General features: G+C 37.3%; 1 protein-coding gene across 3 annotated transcripts; it reads right to left on the bottom strand.

Moving 5' to 3' along the window:
• Nucleotides 1-680: 680 nt before the first annotated feature.
• On the bottom strand, nucleotides 681-16462 carry znf362a (zinc finger protein 362a). Of its 3 annotated transcripts, none has more exons than XM_007251432.4 (9): nucleotides 16324-16462; nucleotides 9061-9124; nucleotides 8487-8727; nucleotides 7172-7297; nucleotides 5776-6112; nucleotides 4134-4358; nucleotides 3964-4042; nucleotides 2874-3032; nucleotides 681-2132 (listed from the first exon to the last, which is right to left on the bottom strand). In XM_007251432.4, exons 2-9 carry the CDS (start codon nucleotides 9121-9123, stop codon nucleotides 2016-2018), a joined length of 1347 nt encoding a protein of 448 aa, XP_007251494.1. In that variant the 5' UTR covers nucleotide 9124; nucleotides 16324-16462; the 3' UTR covers nucleotides 681-2015. The 3 variants fall into 3 exon arrangements, with proteins under 3 accessions (XP_007251494.1, XP_022538006.1, XP_015461894.1); XM_022682285.2 differs by lacking the exon at nucleotides 16324-16462 and adding an exon at nucleotides 14902-16007; XM_015606408.3 differs by lacking the exon at nucleotides 16324-16462 and adding an exon at nucleotides 14617-14893.
• Nucleotides 16463-18110: the final 1648 nt, after the last annotated feature.

Genomic DNA, 18110 nt, shown 5'->3' with positions numbered 1-18110 from the left:
CTGCTTTTCTGACCAATGTTCTTCTTGCTCGATCTGGCAGTTTGGGTGGACGACCATGTGTAGGTTGGTAGATTTACAGTTATAGAACACTTTTTCCATTTTTTTTGGTTGATGGAAGATTGATGAACAGTACTACTTGGATTGCTCAAAGCTTGGGATATGCTTTTAAAACCTAACCCTGCTTTAAACATGCATCTGCCTCTTTGCAAACTGTTGCTGATGCAGCATCACTGGTAGCATCACTGCACTCGGGAGGAAAGGTAATTGACCCAGCTCTGATACAACAGCTAACAGAAGCCTATGCTGAGCAACATTACACTAGGAGTGTTGAAGGGGCAGAGAGAGCGCCATCTACTGTACACACCCAGAGAGAGCATGCCCGATTCTGCTCTCTCAGACTCTGGCTGCTGATGGTGAACCAGTATGATCCAGGATTAAAGTATTTATTTTTAATTAATAGTTTACAGGCAAAGAGCAAAAAGTCAGGTCAGACTCTGGGTTATTTTATGCTGTGTTTAATCCTCAACTGTCTTTAGATCTCACTGTTCTGACTGTATATAAATTAAACTTTTCTTTTACTTAGATGGCGAAGCAGCATGATACAGGATTCGATGTAATGTAATGTATGTTCATATCAGATCACATTTTTATAACGTATCATTTTTAATCACATAACACAAAGACTTTTCTGATTTATTTATTTTCTCATTCATACAAAGTCCGTTCTAAATCTTGACTTTGCATATAGCAGCCAAGGCAAGAGTACCACAATGCAAGACAAATAATAATAAAAAAAAAAACAGATCTGTAATAATAACTAGACATTTTATATAAATGGGTTAACACATAAGTATTTTATAGTTTATTTACAGAATATTCATGCTACAGATTTAAAAAAGCCATACAGTACTGAGTACAGTGAGAACAACAATATGGTACACGTGGATATAAAACGTGATGATAAACAATTAGTGATAAAATAGTTAAGGCTTGACTGTATAGAAAACAATATAATGACAATTATTAATACTTAGTCATGATAATACATGAGATACTGACAGAAACATATGTACACGTGGAGAATGTGAGTGAACAGTAAATGAGCTGACACTGATGTGGAACAGATGTAGGTATGTATGTATGCATGTTAAAGAGGGTACATCATAATGTAGCCCTGAAAATAACGTGTGAATAGAGGGAATATGGGTATGTTTAGAGATCTGAGGCAGTGTGAGGATGTGTTGTTTATGTACACCAGAGTTGAGATATACCAGCATCTTCTGCCGTTCTGTAGCCCGGGGTTTTTGGCACTAATTACCACATTGTTTTGAAGGACTAAGAACAGTTTACTTTAATGAACAAACCCAAAAAATAGTCCAAAAACTGAACATTAAGTAAGACCTTACAAGGTATAAAACAATGACCGTTTGCTTCCTAACCAGAAGAAAAACCTTCTGATGAAGACTTTCCTTTCCTGAAACAGGAAACGGAATACAAAACTTAACAAAGAAATTTAACAAAGTTTGTTGGACTTGGTCCAAGCTTTCTAAATACATACTGTCTCAGCATCGGTTCAAGATCACTAGATATTAACAGGACAAAATAGAGTGTAAACGTGACAGTCTTTAAAAGCCTGTGTCACACCTAGCGTCCGAAAATTTAGCTGCCAAGAGTAATGCCTTTACTGTCCAAACAGACTGAATGTTTTAAAGCCAATACTACATGGCCTGAAAGTGCTGCAAAACTGTCTTTGGATGTCCCTAATAGACTCTCTTCCCTTCAACTCGTATCGAGTTAAAGACAGAGACTGAAATAAAACACTAAAAGCGCTCAGCCTTCTTCTTTAAGAGGCTTTAGGAGTGCAGTCTGTAACGTTCGGAATGTGTCCGAGAAAATAAGGAATGATTTGTTAGAAGAGCACACCGCCCAGCAGAGGTGATTTGGTTCGATTTAGGCGAAGTTAGGGACTGACCGCACGCCCGTGCCGGAGCACCAGGGTCAGACAGAGGGGCTGTTTAGATGAGGGAGATGCGGATGGGGATGCTGGGGGAGTCCGTCCTCGGTGGAGAATGCTGGCTCACCAGGTGCTCAACTACTGTGTGCTTAGACATGTGCTTCATCAGATACGTCTCCTACACGGGGGAAGAGAAGAGACAGACAGTTTTAGTGAATATATCTCTTTAGATGAATAATATCATATCAGAAGTTTAACCAAGATACACTGCCTGGCCCAAAAAATAAAAAAGTCTCCACCTGGATTTAAGTAAGTAAATGATGTGGGGTTGATGCTGCAGTTGGTCTGCAGGTTTAGGTTCAGCAACAGTATGTGCTAAAAGAATGAGGTCAGCTGACTACCTGAATATACTGAATATAGACCAGGTTATTCCATCAATGGATTTTTTTCTTCCCTGATGGCACGGGTATATTCCAAGATGACAATGTCAGGATTCATGAGATCATCATTTTCACACATGGATTAAGAGAGTTCACCACAGAGTCCAGATCTTAACCTCATTGATAATCTTTGGGATGTGCTGGATGGAGAAGCGCTGCTTTGTGCAGCGGTCAGACTCTTTCAGTTAACAGCTGTCCTGAACTTGTTACTTGAATTTCTTGTCTCTTAATGTGTTTGAGAGCATCAGTTGTAAAGTTGTGAAGAGGTAGAGTTACAGGTATACAGTGAATAGCTCTATTTGAGTAATGTTCTAATCTATATTAAGGCAAGAACTACTCAACTAAGTAAAGAAACAATATAATTTAAGAAATTAAGATCACAGGATAAGTTCATCAGAGTTACCGGTCTCACTGACTTTCAATTTTTTCTCTTGTAAAGTAGATACAAGTAGGAATATTTTTATAAAGGCTCTACTTACTGAAGTGTACGCTCTGCCGCACATGCTGCAGCAGTAGGCCTTGGCGTTTTTGATGGCGTGAGCTGCTAGGTGGATCTGCAGGGAGGCGGAGTCGGAGTACGCTCGGTAACAGTGGGAACACTTGTATGGCTTGTCTTTGTTGTGTGATCTCTGATGAGACTGCAAAGTAAAGAGCACAGATAATAAAATGTGAATTATAAAATGTCATGTATGTATAGCTTCTACATACAGTAACGTGAAAAAGGAAATTGCCTGTGGCTTGTAGTGAAATTTAACTCGGCTTTCTAAAAAATGGTTAATAACAGTTAATTCATGGGGGGACAATTACTTTTCATATAGGGCCAGGTTGGTTTGGATTGCTTTTTTCAGGGTTTATACACTTTTTAACCAATACATTTCCATGATTTTTTTCATGACTTTTCCATGCAATGACAAAAACGTCAGTGCAAACATAGACAAGAAAAACAAAAATCAACTAAAACTATAAATCAAAATGGATTATCGCAGGTCTAAAATGAATATTAAATGTTGACACAATCTTTAACAATAAAATGTGTGTCAGATCCTGAGAGATCCATTGTTTTGGGCTAAATTACTGAATTAACTCTGAGCTGACATATTTGTTAGATCAAAATAGATTTTTTCCATCGATAAACTGAAACACAAGGATTTGTAGACCAAATTTCCATGACTTTCCTAAAACCTTCTGGGTATTTTTATTTTTCCAAAACTCATCCAGGCCTGGAAATTACTATTTTTTTTTCCAGGTTTTTCATGACTACAATCCCTGTTTTTAAATGAAATTTTAAAAAATCATTAAAAAACTGCTTTTTGTATTTACTCAGGTTACTTTTCTCTGATATTAAAATGTGTTTGTTAATTTAAAATTTGTAAGTATGGGAAAAAAGCAAAAGAAGAAGAATACTTTTTACATGGCATTGTAAAGCACACTAATTTCACAACCTGTGTGAAACCTCTAGATGTGAAGCTCCAGAAACGAAACATATTGACTTAGTGTTTACCAAAACTTAGACAGTTCTAAAACAAAACCTAGCAGACAGTTATGAAGTGCTGGTTTGCTTGGCCTTACCTGCAGATTGGAGAGCTGTGTGAAGGCTTTATCACAGCCAGGCTGGATACATTTATAAGGCCGATCCCCTGTATGAATTCTGCAAAAAAACAAAAAAATCCATTTAATTAAAATGATTATATAATATCTTTTCATGAATTCTTCTAACAGTAAGATCTGTGTTATCTCACCTAGTGTGTTGCTGTAAGTGTGAGAGTTGGCGGAAGGATTTTTCGCAGTAGGAGCAGTGATAAGGCTTCACCCCGAGGTGGATGCGTAAATGCTGGGCCAGGTAGGAGGCGTTGGCGAAGGACTTTGTGCAGTGTGGACACTTGTGTGGTTTGGCCTCTGTGTGTGACTTTGAGTGAATCTGCATGTCTGACTTGGAGAAGAAGGTCAGCGGGCAAACTTTACACCTGCAGACAGAGATTAAGAGAGAGAAAAAAAAAAAGTTAAAAAGGGGAAGTTTTTTGGTCCTCAATCAGCAAAGACAAGTCCTGGACCTGTGTGTAAAACACAGTCATACATGATAATAAGTACAAACTTTTGTTGAATAGCTGACCTCCATTTACCACCAGCATTCCTATATACAGCGCTTTTTGCTGATGAAAAGAAATCACTATTTTTACACCTTTAACAAACTCAAAGTAGCTCGAATTCTGAAACTTCTCACATTTAAAACAAGTCATTAAGAACTTAGATCTCTGTGCACCCAAAGCACAAATTAATAGGTAGGATAAGTTAAAGGACTGCAAAATTAATTCCATGAAATCCATAAATTGCTTATAATATCTGTATAATATTCATGCATTTCCAAAGAAATTATTTTTTTTATCTGTACCCTTAACCTACATATTCATTCTTGTCAGTCAACTTATCGTACTATGAAGGTACTGTGTGTATCAACAGTGTTTTTAATAAACTATCTTTGCTCTCAGGGCCTCGTTTTAAATGTCAGTGCCCTCAGAATTCTACTAATAAAGTGTGAGGCTACTTTGAGTTTGTTAATGGTGTAAAAATAGCCATTTCTTTGCATGCACTTCTCTATGCCCATCTCCATCGCCTTTTGGGAGCATTGGCAAAAATTGCTGTATTTCGGAATTTAACTGAGAGATTAATAGAGAAAATAAATGCTATTATAGTTCCATATTACACCTTCAACAACCTGGAAAGAGGGAACAGCTATCAGATCAAGTGAGAGAAAGAGATCAAGTGAGTGAAACACAGACAGAGAGAGACAGGGAGAACCACAGAGAAAAAGACAGAGCGAAAACGTAAGAGAGAAAACAAGTGAATGAGAGAGACGGAGAGAACGAGAGTGAGTGTAAGAGACAGAGAGAACGAGTGTAAGTGAGAACGAGAGCGAGGCAGAGAGAATGAGTGCTAGAGACAGCACGAGTGAATGAGAGAAACAGAAAGACAAAGAGAAACAGAGCGAGTTTAAGAGAGAAAGAATGAGTGTAAGAGAGAACAAGAGGCAGAGAGAATGAGAGTAAGTGTAAGAGAGAACGAGAGAGAGGCAGAGAGAACGAGTGTGGGAGATAGCACGAATGAATGAGAGAGAGATAGAGAGTGAGAAAGGGAAAGACAGAGAGACAGCGAAAAAGAGTAAGCAAAAGACAGCGAGTGAATAAAAGCAAGAGAGCAAAAAAAGACAAAGAATGGAAAAGAGAGAAAGAAACTGTAAAAAAGAGTGTACGAGAGAGAGAGCGCGAGTGAATGAGAGAGAGACAGGTGTGGGCGTTTTTAAGCCGTTCCCTAAGGTAACACTTCATAATCAAATTACACACTGATATCCCATGATTTTTGGCATTATTTCATGTATGATCTCACCTGTATGTTTTGCCCTCTTTGGCAGTGATGGTTACCGTTGATTGGTCAGCTCCTGAGGCCAGGATCGGGTAGGGCACCACTAACAGAGGTCCAGAGGTATTTTCTGCTTTGATCTTTTTGCGTCCCCGTCCCATACCTTTAGGCGCAGGTCCCAGCAGTCCCGCCAGTCCACCACTGGTTTTGATGGCGTCCATCCCTGGATTGCAGGCCAAACCTGAGAGGAGGTTTGAGGAAGGAGCTGCACCGTGCCTCACCTGGCTGCTGCTGGATGTGGGGGTGGAGGGGGTCACGACCTCTGATGTGTTACTGTTTCCACTACGAGACGCCAGCGCTATACCTGACAGATCATCACAGATAGAGAATGGTGAAAATGGTGAAGATTCAACTGTTTGGTAAAGCATATCTGTGTCCCTGTATCCTATTAAAGATAGTGTTGAACTAAACTTAACTTGATTGTGCCATCTCTACCAATCAGCAGACGAATGCTAGGCTAAATGGACACAGCTTAAATTTAGTTTAAGGTGTTTTTCATTATTTTAATATTTTCTATTGTAGATTAATCCTAAAGTCATCTAAACTATGAAGAAAAACAACAAACAAACAAATAAAGCCTTATGAGGTAGACTCACCTGGAATATCTTTCAGTTAACAGAGTTAATTACTTGAATTATTTTGTAGTAAAAGTAGTGAAGAGGTAGAGTTACAGGTATACAGTGAGTAGCTCTATTTAAGTAATATACTAAATTATATTATGAGAAGCAAGAAATACTCAACTAAGTAAAGAAAAAATAGTTTAAGAAATGAAGATCAGTCAATCTGAAACATTTCAAAAACTTTGAAAGTATCATCAAGTGCAGTCACAAAGAATATTAAAGCCGTTATGATGAAACTGGCTCTCATCAGGACCGCTACCAGAAAGGAAGAGCAAGTGTAAGCAAGGATAAGTTTATTAGAGTTACCAGCCTCAGAAACCACAAGAGTATTTTGGTTTGTTTTTAAAGTTACTACACGATTCCTTATGTGTTTCTTTATAGTCTGAATTACTTCAGTATTCTTTTACAGTAGAAAAAAAAAGAATGAGTGTCCACGTTTGACTAGTACTGTATAGTAAATTATGAATGGAATTGTAACTTTATATAATATGCACTTTAATATTAAGCACTTTAGTATTTGAGTTTTTTTATTACTGGTATTTCCCCAAACCAAAAAAGAATACAAAAAAATAAGTATTACATTGGTTTTAGCTTAATGAAGATGTTAAAGTGTTAAAGATAAGAGAAAGAACAAAGGAGACCAATATGATTCAGCAAGTTTCACTGCATCCCTTTATCAAATCTACGCAGGAGGCGCTACATTGGCAGTTTTGACACTGCTGAGCTAATGATGGGGCTCTTACCTGACAGATGGTTCGCTCTAGATGGTTGGTCTATAATCTGCCGTAAATGCCAGTCCTCCCACAGGCCTCGTGCTTTTATAGCCGTCTTATCATCCAGATTCAAGTTCACGTCACCAAGAATACGTCCTGAATAAAATACAGGAAAAAATTATGTTTTGGAAAATGTACATGTGGATAAAATAAACCGTATTGTGCTAAAGATTCAATCTCCTGTATACTTGTGAACAGTTAGTGTTTATTCACAAATAAAATTAATAAAAAAGTAGTGGTTTTACACTGTGTATACTCTGTATATCTAAAGCTCTACTCATGGAAGTTTTGGGGACTTGTATGCACAGCATGGAAAATGCACATTTTATCATTGCAGACTTTATGAAACCAATATATATCATATTTAATCTGGTCAAATTAATCAGTTTAATTTGTTAATTTACATCAAATCCTGAATAAAAAAAACTAAATAATAATAACAACGTGATATCAAACAGATGATTATAACCATGGTTCGGGTAAAAGAAAGTGTCCACAAAATTGTGAGTCCTTAAAAAGCAGAGATAGGTAGATTATCTGCACGTGCCCCGTCTCGATCCAACCCAGCTATCAAATATACTTCTTTTATTTGAGCTAAACTGCTGATAAGGCGCATTTTAATCTGATATATTAGCCAGATGACGTTAATTACCACAGCTATGAACAAATGCTGTCTCTGCTGGGACTCTGTGTCTGACTCTGTTTACTATGTGTACATATGCACTGCACATCCCATTTAAAACCCTGCGTTCAGTGTTAAAGCAGCTTCACACTGCACAGATATATGTGCTGGAACACAGAATCTTCTCACTATATTTACTTTCTAGCTCCCACACCAGACAGCTTTGACCAATCGGGAGAGTAGACAGTGAGCTTGCAGGGTTTATTGGTGCGCATTTTGGTGCGTTTAGGTTTGTGCCTGTGTGAAACCAAACCAAACTGAGGTAGAGACGCTTCAAATAAACAAACTCGTCAACTGATCCGGACCATAGAAACCAACTACAGGTGTGAAAACGGCCTGAGAAGAGGATACAGTTACTGGACCTGCCTGCTGGAGATTAGAGTGAAAAATGATACAATCATGACTGTGGCACACTTTTTTCACACTAAATTTAAGTGTTTGCAGAATGTTTTAGACTATATAACACCTGAACCTCTTTATCACTTGATATCCTATGTCTTTGAAGTGCGTTAAGTAAGTAGAAGACAAGCTTGACACAATATTAACACATGGTCCTGCTCCTACAGGACGCTGTAAATGTATTGTATGCATGTGGACCCGTACCTGCGACGGTGCTGGAGGCAGGCCGGGCGTGCAGGGCGATGTCGGGCTGTGTTGGGCTGTGAGGATGGAGGCCTGGCATCTGCTGCAGCTTGGGCATGCTGTGCTGACCACCTTCTGAAGGCGTGGGGGGCACAAGCAGGGGCTGCTGGGAAGGGACTGAAGTCGAAGGCAGGTGTGGAGGTCTGATCTTCTCCGCCATCAGCTGCTCTTTGATCTTGTTGATTAGGACAAGATTATCCAGCTAAAGACAGTAAAGGGAAGATGTTCAGGAGAGTGAATGACCTGCTACAGCTCGTCAATTACACACTCAGACATTTTCCAGACTGCAGTTAAAAAATTAACAGCTCTAAAAGCCTTACAGAGCAATTACTACAATACAGTTCTCACAATGGCTGAGCATAATTAAGCCTAATTATCAGCTGTTAAACTGTAGATGTGAAGGGCATTGGTACCACATATTTCATGTTAACAATAATGTGATAATTCTGGTCTAAAAGCGCCTCTATTAAATGATAAATATATCTTATTTTCCAGCAGGTCAGACTTTAAATGTGAAAAAATAAAAAGTTCTTACCTGGCCAGGCATCGTAGGAGGTGGAGGCCAAAAGTATGGGTTATTAAAACGTGGCTCAGCCATGCTGGAAGAAACACAGAAAGATCTCACAGTCATCCTCTGTTAAAGCTAGTGGTCTGTCTCCTTATTAATAATTAATTTGCACCAAGAGTGGTGTAAGGCCACCCAAAAGCAGTGTGTAAGATTGGTGGAGGAGAGCATGCCAAGACGCATATAAGTCGTGATTAAAATTCAGGGTTATTCCACCAAATATTGATTTTTCTGAACACTTATACATTAATACTGTTGAATCTCAAACATACACCTATCAGTAGTACATATAATCTTTAATAGTATGATATATTCTTTTCATTAAGTTATCTAGCTAACAATTCATCTCTCTGTATTTTATAGACTTGAAATGTGTCTGAATCAGTAGATATGTATATGTGATGTCATTCACAGTATATGCTGTGGGTTTTTGCTTGTGTTAAAGTTCAGTAGATGTGTTAAATAGGTATACATGCCTATAATCAACACGTATAGCTCAGACACACTGAAAGTATTTGGTGTATTTATTAGTAACTGGTGAAAGAGAGGTGTGAGTTCTGTTAAAGAGTCACACTATTCAACACAACCCACAAAAATGAGTCACATACTGAGATGGAAGTGACTGTGACCACAAAGCCAAAAGGAAATGATATAAAAAGCCAGAGCATAGAGACCAACAGACTACCTTCTCTATATATTCTAACACCTCCTCTCAGAACACACAAACACCTCGGGCCTCACTATCTGCTGATAACTCTGTTATTAACGCAGTAGCACTTTTTAAAAGTATACTTTCAAAAAGAAAAGCTAACAGGGATTTTTTTCTGCTAAACATATTGTACATAATAAACAAAGCATCGCAAGGTGAACAGAGAATATTTGTATAGCAAGATGGTTGCTAAGCAACAGTACGGTTGCTCAGACTCGAAGAGAGGGCGGAGCTTTGTTAGCCTTGTGATTGGTCAGGGTTCTGCTGATGTCAGTGTGACCCACTTTTAGCCCCGTCCATTCTAAATCCAGAGGAGGATCGCCAATTTTTCTGAATATCGTCACATTATTTTAGTGCCATAAGGGTCATCAGTGTACAACTTCTTTGCTTTTTGCAATAAAAGTAAAATTCACACTGCTTTCATTTTATATTAAATAATCTACTAGATTGGGGATCCGAGTGGTCCAGAGGATTAAGGCGCTGCCAATATGATCTGTAGATCACTGGTTTGTCATGCAGCTCGCCATCAGCATTAGATAATACATAATAATAATATATAATATATAATATATAATAATATTGACATAAAAAAAGTAATATTCATTTTTTTGCAGTAGTGTGTTCTTGATTTTTTCTTTTTTAATTCAGTGTTTTGTCATATCACCATTATCTCAAAAAATACCCTTAAATATCATGATACTATTTTCAGGCCGTATCGCCCACCGTGTAAAATAAATACTTTGTACATTTGCATGGGGGGATTAGAGGAGCCAGAGTAACTCAATTAGAAATAAAACTCAGATTTAGTTTCCTACAGCCTTAAAGAAATATAGAGCACTATGCAAAAATGTAGGCACCTAATCACATTATTTAAACCATTTTTTTCTACAAAAAGAGCACATAAACACTAATACAATAAAAAAACTGATTAAGCACATTAATTACTGATTTATCAAACTAGGTGTTGATATGATGGCAACTATAAATAATACCAGACTTCCAGTAGAAGAGCTTTGGAGATGTTTTAATGAACACAGTGATGCAAGGACACTACTTTTAATTAGTTATTTATATTTATTATAATATTTGTTTTACTTAGCAAATACTCACGAGCAGTTTTTCACAAGCATCTGTAAGATCTGCACACGGCTGTACATTCACACAAATCAGAGGTTTTCACGTAATAAGGCCCTGAACGTACCAAGGAAAGTTTTACCCTCAGGTTTCTTCAGGAAGTGAAACAGGCCCCCTTAACCACCATTAAGGAAATATTCGGCTAGGTCTGGGGTTCATATGCCTGGACATATCATCTTTATTATTTTTGGCCGGTGGAAACGAGCCGCTCTGCGCAGACCCTTAGTCAAACAGACTTCAGCCCAGCTAACGCTGCCAAAACATGCAGAGCGCAGTGTTGTAGAGAAAAAAGAAACATAATGCATGAAACTGATATTCCTAAAATAATCACGCAGTGTGGAAAGAGTTCTGCAGGGGCCGGGCTGAAGAGTTCATCTGCACCAGCAGGCCTGCCTTCACATAATTACACACATCAACCAAACAGCACACTACACTGCAGCACGGAAAAAAGTTGTAAAATATGTTTCTTATCTTATATGCTTTAGTTTTAGTGATTTTATTGCAATTAAAATTGTTATTTTGCATATTGCATTTTAATGCAAAACATTTATATATACAGCTCTGGAAAAATAAAGAGAGCACTTCAGTTTCTGCATCAGTTTCTCTGATTTTGCTATTTATAGGTTTATGTTTGAGTAAAATGAACATTGTTGTTTTATTCTATAAACTGCAAACAATATTTCTCCCAAATTTAAGAGCATTTATTTGCAAAAAAGATGCAGAGCTTTCAGACCTTAGATACTGCAAAAAAGTTCATATTTATAAAGTTTTAAGAGTTCAGAAATCAATATTTGGTGGAATAACCCTGGTTTTTAATCACAGTTTCATGCATCTTGGCAGCATGTTCTCCTCCACCAGTCTTACACACTGCTTTTGGATAACTTTGTCTTCACTCCTGGTGCAAAAATTCAAGCAGTTCAGCTTAAAGGTTTGATGGCTTGTGATCATCCATCTTCCTCTTGATTATATTCCAGAGGTTTTCAATTTGGTAAAATCAAAGAAACTCATCATTTTCAAGTGCTCTCTTATTTTTTTTTCATAGCTGAAAGTATTGCGATGTTCCATTTTGCAACATTTTATAAATTTTTTAAACATAGTATTGATTTATGACTATTAGTTTACATATAAACTAATATGTTTAGATTGGGGTCAGGTAATTTGTGTCGTGTTTCAACACTGCCCACTAGATGGCAGTGTTATTGGATATAACTTTGTTGTTATATCTCACGCTTCGTATTGGATTAAATGTTAACTTTCTTTAAAACACTAGTATTTTTTTATAATATAAATGTAATGATTTATATAATTGCAATATATTGACTAAGGTAAGATAAAAATAGGAAACCGTGTAGAATTAAACCTCTTTCGAGTTGGAGAATTTGCCACTATAAGCAGTTTTCGAAGAGACCGCATGCTGGTTGAAATATGACTGGGAGTTCCCTTATTGTTTAGCATATATTCCTGCCTTTTAACACAGATCCAATCAGCCAATCAGTAATGCTGTAAGAGGAGGAAGGTTATTGTGGCGCTAGTGAGGAAATCTCCCAAAGGAAAAAACTCTGGTTGGTCAATCGCCATGCCAGTCAACTGTGGAGCTTCAAAAGTGGCAACGGGGTAATCAGGGAAACGCAGAACTGAGCTTTTAGGATAAGCAAATGGACATCAGAGGTGATAAACTGATAAGACACTTAAAGAAAAAATAAATCATGTCAATTTAAAATAAACTGGTTGATCACATCAGTGTGTGCTAGATTAGGAAATGTTACTTAACTCTCCTTTTTCCCCATTTTAGAGTAGCATGATTAGTGAGTAAGTATGAGTGTCTGTTAACTCACAAAAGCACATTTGAAAAACAGGAGAGATGAGCAGCTACATGTATCAAAAATGACCATTTAATAAAATCGGCCAAAAGATCAAATAAAACAAAGCATTTGGAACAGATCATTTTTTAAGTTTGAGACGGCTAAAAGTTAGTCCCCTTTAACCCCTGTATCACGGTACGTACCATAAATGATCGTATCGCACATACCAATGAATTTTAGAACTTTTTTTTTGTAACTACACAACAAATACTAACTATTAAATATATGGGTGACACTAGGGGTGTATATTAGCTTGTTAAAATATCCACAATAACAATATCAAGATACAGTAATTGTGCGATACTCAATATATCGCAAGCATCTGTGTTACTGAAGAGGATAAAAAAAGAAGATAAAACACTTTTTGGTGTCAACTAATGAAGAAACTTTAGTAAGTCAAATTTGGGGTGAGTCTTATGGAGTTTATGGCTCCTGTGTTTCAATTAAAATTGTGATATTTGACGACACATATCAGTCATGTATTGCAAGTTAAATAGCAATATTTGTCCTCTATTAGATGTTACTGATAGGATGATGCAGAGTCTTACCCAAGGATTTTTACTGGTGTATTGTTATGAGCATACCTGACCCGGATCAGACCCCAGATTAGCAGGATGAGGATGTTAGCATGTTGCTACAATGTTGTTAGCATTACACAGCTCCAACTCACTTTCATATTTTAAACTTACAGTTAAGATAATCTTGCACAGTTGTGTAATACATACACTTATCATACAAATAGATTTACTTATTATGATTATTACCTAGTAAATATGGGGGTCAGAATATTACTAAAACAGTGTAACAATGGTATAACCCCTAACCAGAACACATAATCCAGCAGCCAGCTGAGCTACACTGAAGGAAATGCAATGTACCTCTATTTACATGAATCCTGTACAAAATGTATATGTATGTATAATATAAAATGTATGCTTCTGTAAGAACTATATAATACATTTAAGCTAATATTATAATTTACTACAAGATAGTAAGCACACGTACAAGTACAAGTACAAGTACTACACATCTATTAACATAATAATATAGTAGTACTACTGGAATATTAAACAATGTGAAATTCGTAATAGTAATAGTAATAGTAGCTGATATAACAATGTTATATCATTATATTTTAAATTGTACAATGTACAATGTAAAATATGCGTCATAAAGACTTGGACCTTCTTAAAGCATATTCAGAAGCTCAGAAAAGCATGCTATGTTTTAAGATATGATGATATACTCTGTTTGTAAATAATGCAAATTGGAGCTGGACAATTTGACTGTATTTAACTGTATTGTGATATCTTTGTTTCTGTGATAAAAGATGTGCATCTCTAGTATATTGAAGACTTTACTAAGCTATTAAAAATACGCAGACCAACTGCACACTTCATTCATAACTGCAGCATATTTTAAATAAAATCACTGCATTTAAATAACTGTTGTATTTAATTATTGTTTTTAAAATAAGCTGTCACTAATAATGATTTATATCTGTGTGTAAATATGATGCATATCATGTATCTTGAACATTACTTAAAAAAAATGCAATTTCTTAAAAATATTGTGATGCAATATATTTACCACATCGGCCAGACCTAATGAAAATTCAGTCTCTCTAGTTTATATTATTGCATACAAAAAAAAACTGTAATAACATTTTATAAGCATTATAACACTACATTCTGCAGCAGGACTTCAGTATTTAATTGCATATAATGCAGGGACTCTAAACCTAAAACCTAAAACTAAACCTCTAAATCTAAAAACATCACACTTTCACACACACACACACACACTGTCACACACACTCACCATGCTGAGGACTTTAGATTAGCATTAACGCTCATTTCTGCTGTTCAGACAAAACAACAGCAGCAGACTGACAGTCTGACAGACAGACAGACATACAGTTTAACGCCTCAGACAGACAGCAGGACGTCTTCACACCCCTCTCTCACAAACTCCAAAACACTGCTGCTGTTAAACAGATAGCAGATGCACCACCTACAAACAACACAAGCACGAGCGGCGATTAGCGCGGGCCGTTTGATGCCCTTTGATGAAAAGCGAGATAAAAGAAAGTTGGGGCTACTTAACTTTTTTCTTTTATTCTCGCGGCGCCCTTTGAAGCCATGCCCGATGAAAGGCGTTTCGTTTTCTGTTTTTAAAAGGTGAGAACTCGCTATAAAACAATGGAGCGTTTACTGATCCAGAACCAACAGGCAAAAATAGCCACGTAGCTTTCTCTCTCTCTTTCTCTGTTTATGTCTCTCTCCTCTTTTATATTCTCTTTCTCTGTCTGCGTTCCTGTGTTTCTCTTACACTCTCGTTGTATCTTTCACACTTTCTCCCTCTCTCACTTTTACCCTCTTACTCTATCTCTCCCTCTATTTCTCCATCCCTCTCTATTACTCTGTTTCTCTCTCTCGCTTGCTCTATTACTGTTTCTCTTTCTCCTTGTCTTTTTCCTACTCTTACTCTCTGTTTCTCTCTCCCTCTCTCTTCTCTTACTCTGTTTTCTCTTTGCTCTCTCTCTCTTTTTCTATTTTTCTTTCTTCCACTATCTCTGTTTTTTACTTTCTCTTTTTATGACTATTACTGTTTTTTTCTCACCTCTTCTATCTTTCTTTCTCTCTCTCTCTCTCTCTCTCTCTTTCTGTTTCTCACTCTCTCTATTTCTCTTTCTCTCTCTTTTAGCCCCCTCTGTCTATCTCTCTCTCTGTTTATCCCTCTCTGTTTCTCTCTCTCTCTCTCTCTGTTTCTCCCTCTCTATTTCTCCCTCTCTCTCTCTCTCTGTTTCTTCCTCTCTATTTCTCCCTCTCTTGGCCCCTCTCTCTCTCTCTCTCTCTCTCTCTCTCTCTCTCTCTCGGCTGGCTGAAGCCTCTCCCACATTCTCAGACAGTTTTATTAAAAAATTCAGACAAAAGGAAAACAAAAATGGCAGCCTGTGTTATTTTATAAGGAGAAGGCGCCATATTTCTGCAGGAGGACGGGGCTGAGCTACAGCGCTCTGGGAACAATGTAGCAGAAACACAGAGAAACACAGGGAGAAACAGAGAGAGATCTGCATTGTTTACTTAGAGCTGCAGGTTTGAATAGCCCGGCTCTAACACTGAAAAAAGAGAGGGAAAAAAAACGAGACTTCCTACAACAATCATACCGCACAACACAGCAGCGGTGTGTGTGTGTGTGTGTGTGTGTGTGTGTGTGTGTGTGTGTGTGTAGCGAGCGAGCAGGCTGCATGTCTCCTCCACTGTGGTATGTATCTATGTAGCTTTTTCCATCCTTTTTTTAAGCTACAAAGGAAAAATTACAGCAGCTGTAACTCGTGCATTACCCACCCCCTCCATATCTCCACCATCCCTCCCCCTGAACCCCTCCAGACCCCCTCTAACCGCAGCTTTAGCTTCTTATTTAGTAACTTTTCTCTCTCTCGGCTGCGGATGGTGAGTGTCTCGCGCGCCGCTCTCAGCTCCGCTATAATAAGCCCTCAGTAAAAAGCACAGACAGGGTACATACCCGCACCGCCCGGCCCGCGCGCGCAGCAGCAGATCTTTAATACTGAATCTGATTTAAAATAAAAGCTTAATGTTCCTCCAGCCTGCCTCCACAGCCAGTCCAGACCTTCCGGGTCGCCTAGTGTTCACTTCTGGGTGCTGCAGGCTGAGTTTAGCCTGGAATCAGCTCACATCTGCACACACACACACACACACACATAGAGACACACACACACACACACACACATAGAGTTAAACACACACTAATATATACCATATATATATATATATATATATATATATATATATATATATATATATACAGATCTGGAAAAAAATAAGAGACCACTTCAGTTTCTGAATCAGCTTCTCCGATTTTGCTATTTATAGGTTTATGTTTCTCCCAAATGGCAAATAAAAATATTGTCATTGAAATAATTTATTTGCAGAAAATGAGAAATGGCTGAAATAACAAAAACGATGCAGAGCTTTCAGACCTTAAATAATGCAAAGAAAACAAGTTCATATTCATAAAGTTCAGAAATCAAAATTTGGTCGAAAAACCCTTGTTTTTTAATCACAGTTTTCATGCATATTGGCATGTTCTCCTCCAACAGCCCTACACACTGCTTTTTTTTTTTAGAAAAAATATATATAATAAAAAAACTCATCATTTTTAAATGGTCTCTTATTTTTTATAGAGCTGTATATTACACAAAACCAAGAAGGAACACAGAAGGTACAAATACCTTAAAAAAGCAAATACAAAATAACTGATAATTCCATTTATTAAAGTAGAAAAAATATCTATTCAAACCAATCTGGCCCTATGTGAAAAAGTATACCGAACATTGACCTTAACTAAGGCAAGTGAGACCTACAGTTTTTTTTAGATGTTGTTCTGTGTTTTTTGTGACCACCTGAATGAGTTGTCCATGCCATTTTGGAGTAATTTCGTAACCAAACACACAAAAGATAATCAGCATTTTAAAACTTTAAGTGAGCAATCAATGTTAAATCAATGTAAAATCAATGTGCACAAATAAATCAAGTCTGATATTGGAGATCAAGGTTGTTTTAATGCATTAGTGATGGAGAAATGAACATTGATTCACTGTGTTTTTGCTATCTGGTGTCAGAGGTGTACCAAAGATGCTTTAGGGGCATATTCTTTCGTAAACGTGTGGGCCACTTTTGGTGTACATGAGGTTGCAGTCCAACAGTGGACAACAGTGCCAGCCCCAAATGGCTAGCACCAGCTCTGCCTCCTAGAAAAAAAGAAAAACAGAAAAAAACAAACTCTAAATTCTTCTCTTCTCCATTTCTCACATCTCAACAGGAGATGGCAGCATTTCCAAACATTTCCACATGGTTCCTTTCATCCAGACTAAATGATTGGCTTGCAGCAGAGTTTCAATGCTAGCCATACACTAGACAACTTCCAACTTAGAAAAGAAAAACTCTGAAAAACTTTGAATAGACTAAGATTTGACACCCTCTATCTATCTATCTATCTATCTATCTATCTATCTATCTATCTATCTATCTATCTATCTATCTATCTATCTATCTATCTATCTATCTATCTATCTATCTATCTATCTATCTATCTATCTATCTATCTATCTATCTATCTATCTATCTATCTATCTATCTATCTGGAAAAAAGAGGCCACTTAAAAATGATGAGTTTCTTTGATTTTACCTAATTAAAAAACCTCTGGAATATAATCAAGGGGAAGATGGATGATCACAAGCCATCAAACCAAAATGAACTGAATTAATTTTTGCACCAGGAGTGTAAAGCAT

The sequence above is a fragment of the Astyanax mexicanus genome, chromosome 24 (assembly GCF_023375975.1).
Source record: "Astyanax mexicanus isolate ESR-SI-001 chromosome 24, AstMex3_surface, whole genome shotgun sequence".
NCBI classification, from domain to species: domain Eukaryota; kingdom Metazoa; phylum Chordata; class Actinopteri; order Characiformes; family Acestrorhamphidae; genus Astyanax; species Astyanax mexicanus.
The sequence above is the reverse complement of the archived record's forward strand: the minus strand, read 5'-3'. Positions and strand labels throughout refer to the sequence as shown.

Excerpts from the sequence above, each read along its gene's own strand:
- znf362a (XM_015606408.3), bottom strand. The coding sequence starts at position 14,651 with ATGAGCGTTAATGCTAATCTAAAGTCCTCAGCATG. Across the intron at positions 4,043-4,133 it reads CACTTACAGCAACACACTAG|AATTCATACAGGGGATCGGC; the intron begins GTGAGATAACAC and ends GTTTTTTTGCAG. Across the intron at positions 2,133-2,873 it reads GCGGCAGAGCGTACACTTCA|GAGACGTATCTGATGAAGCA; the intron begins GTAAGTAGAGCC and ends TCCCCCGTGTAG.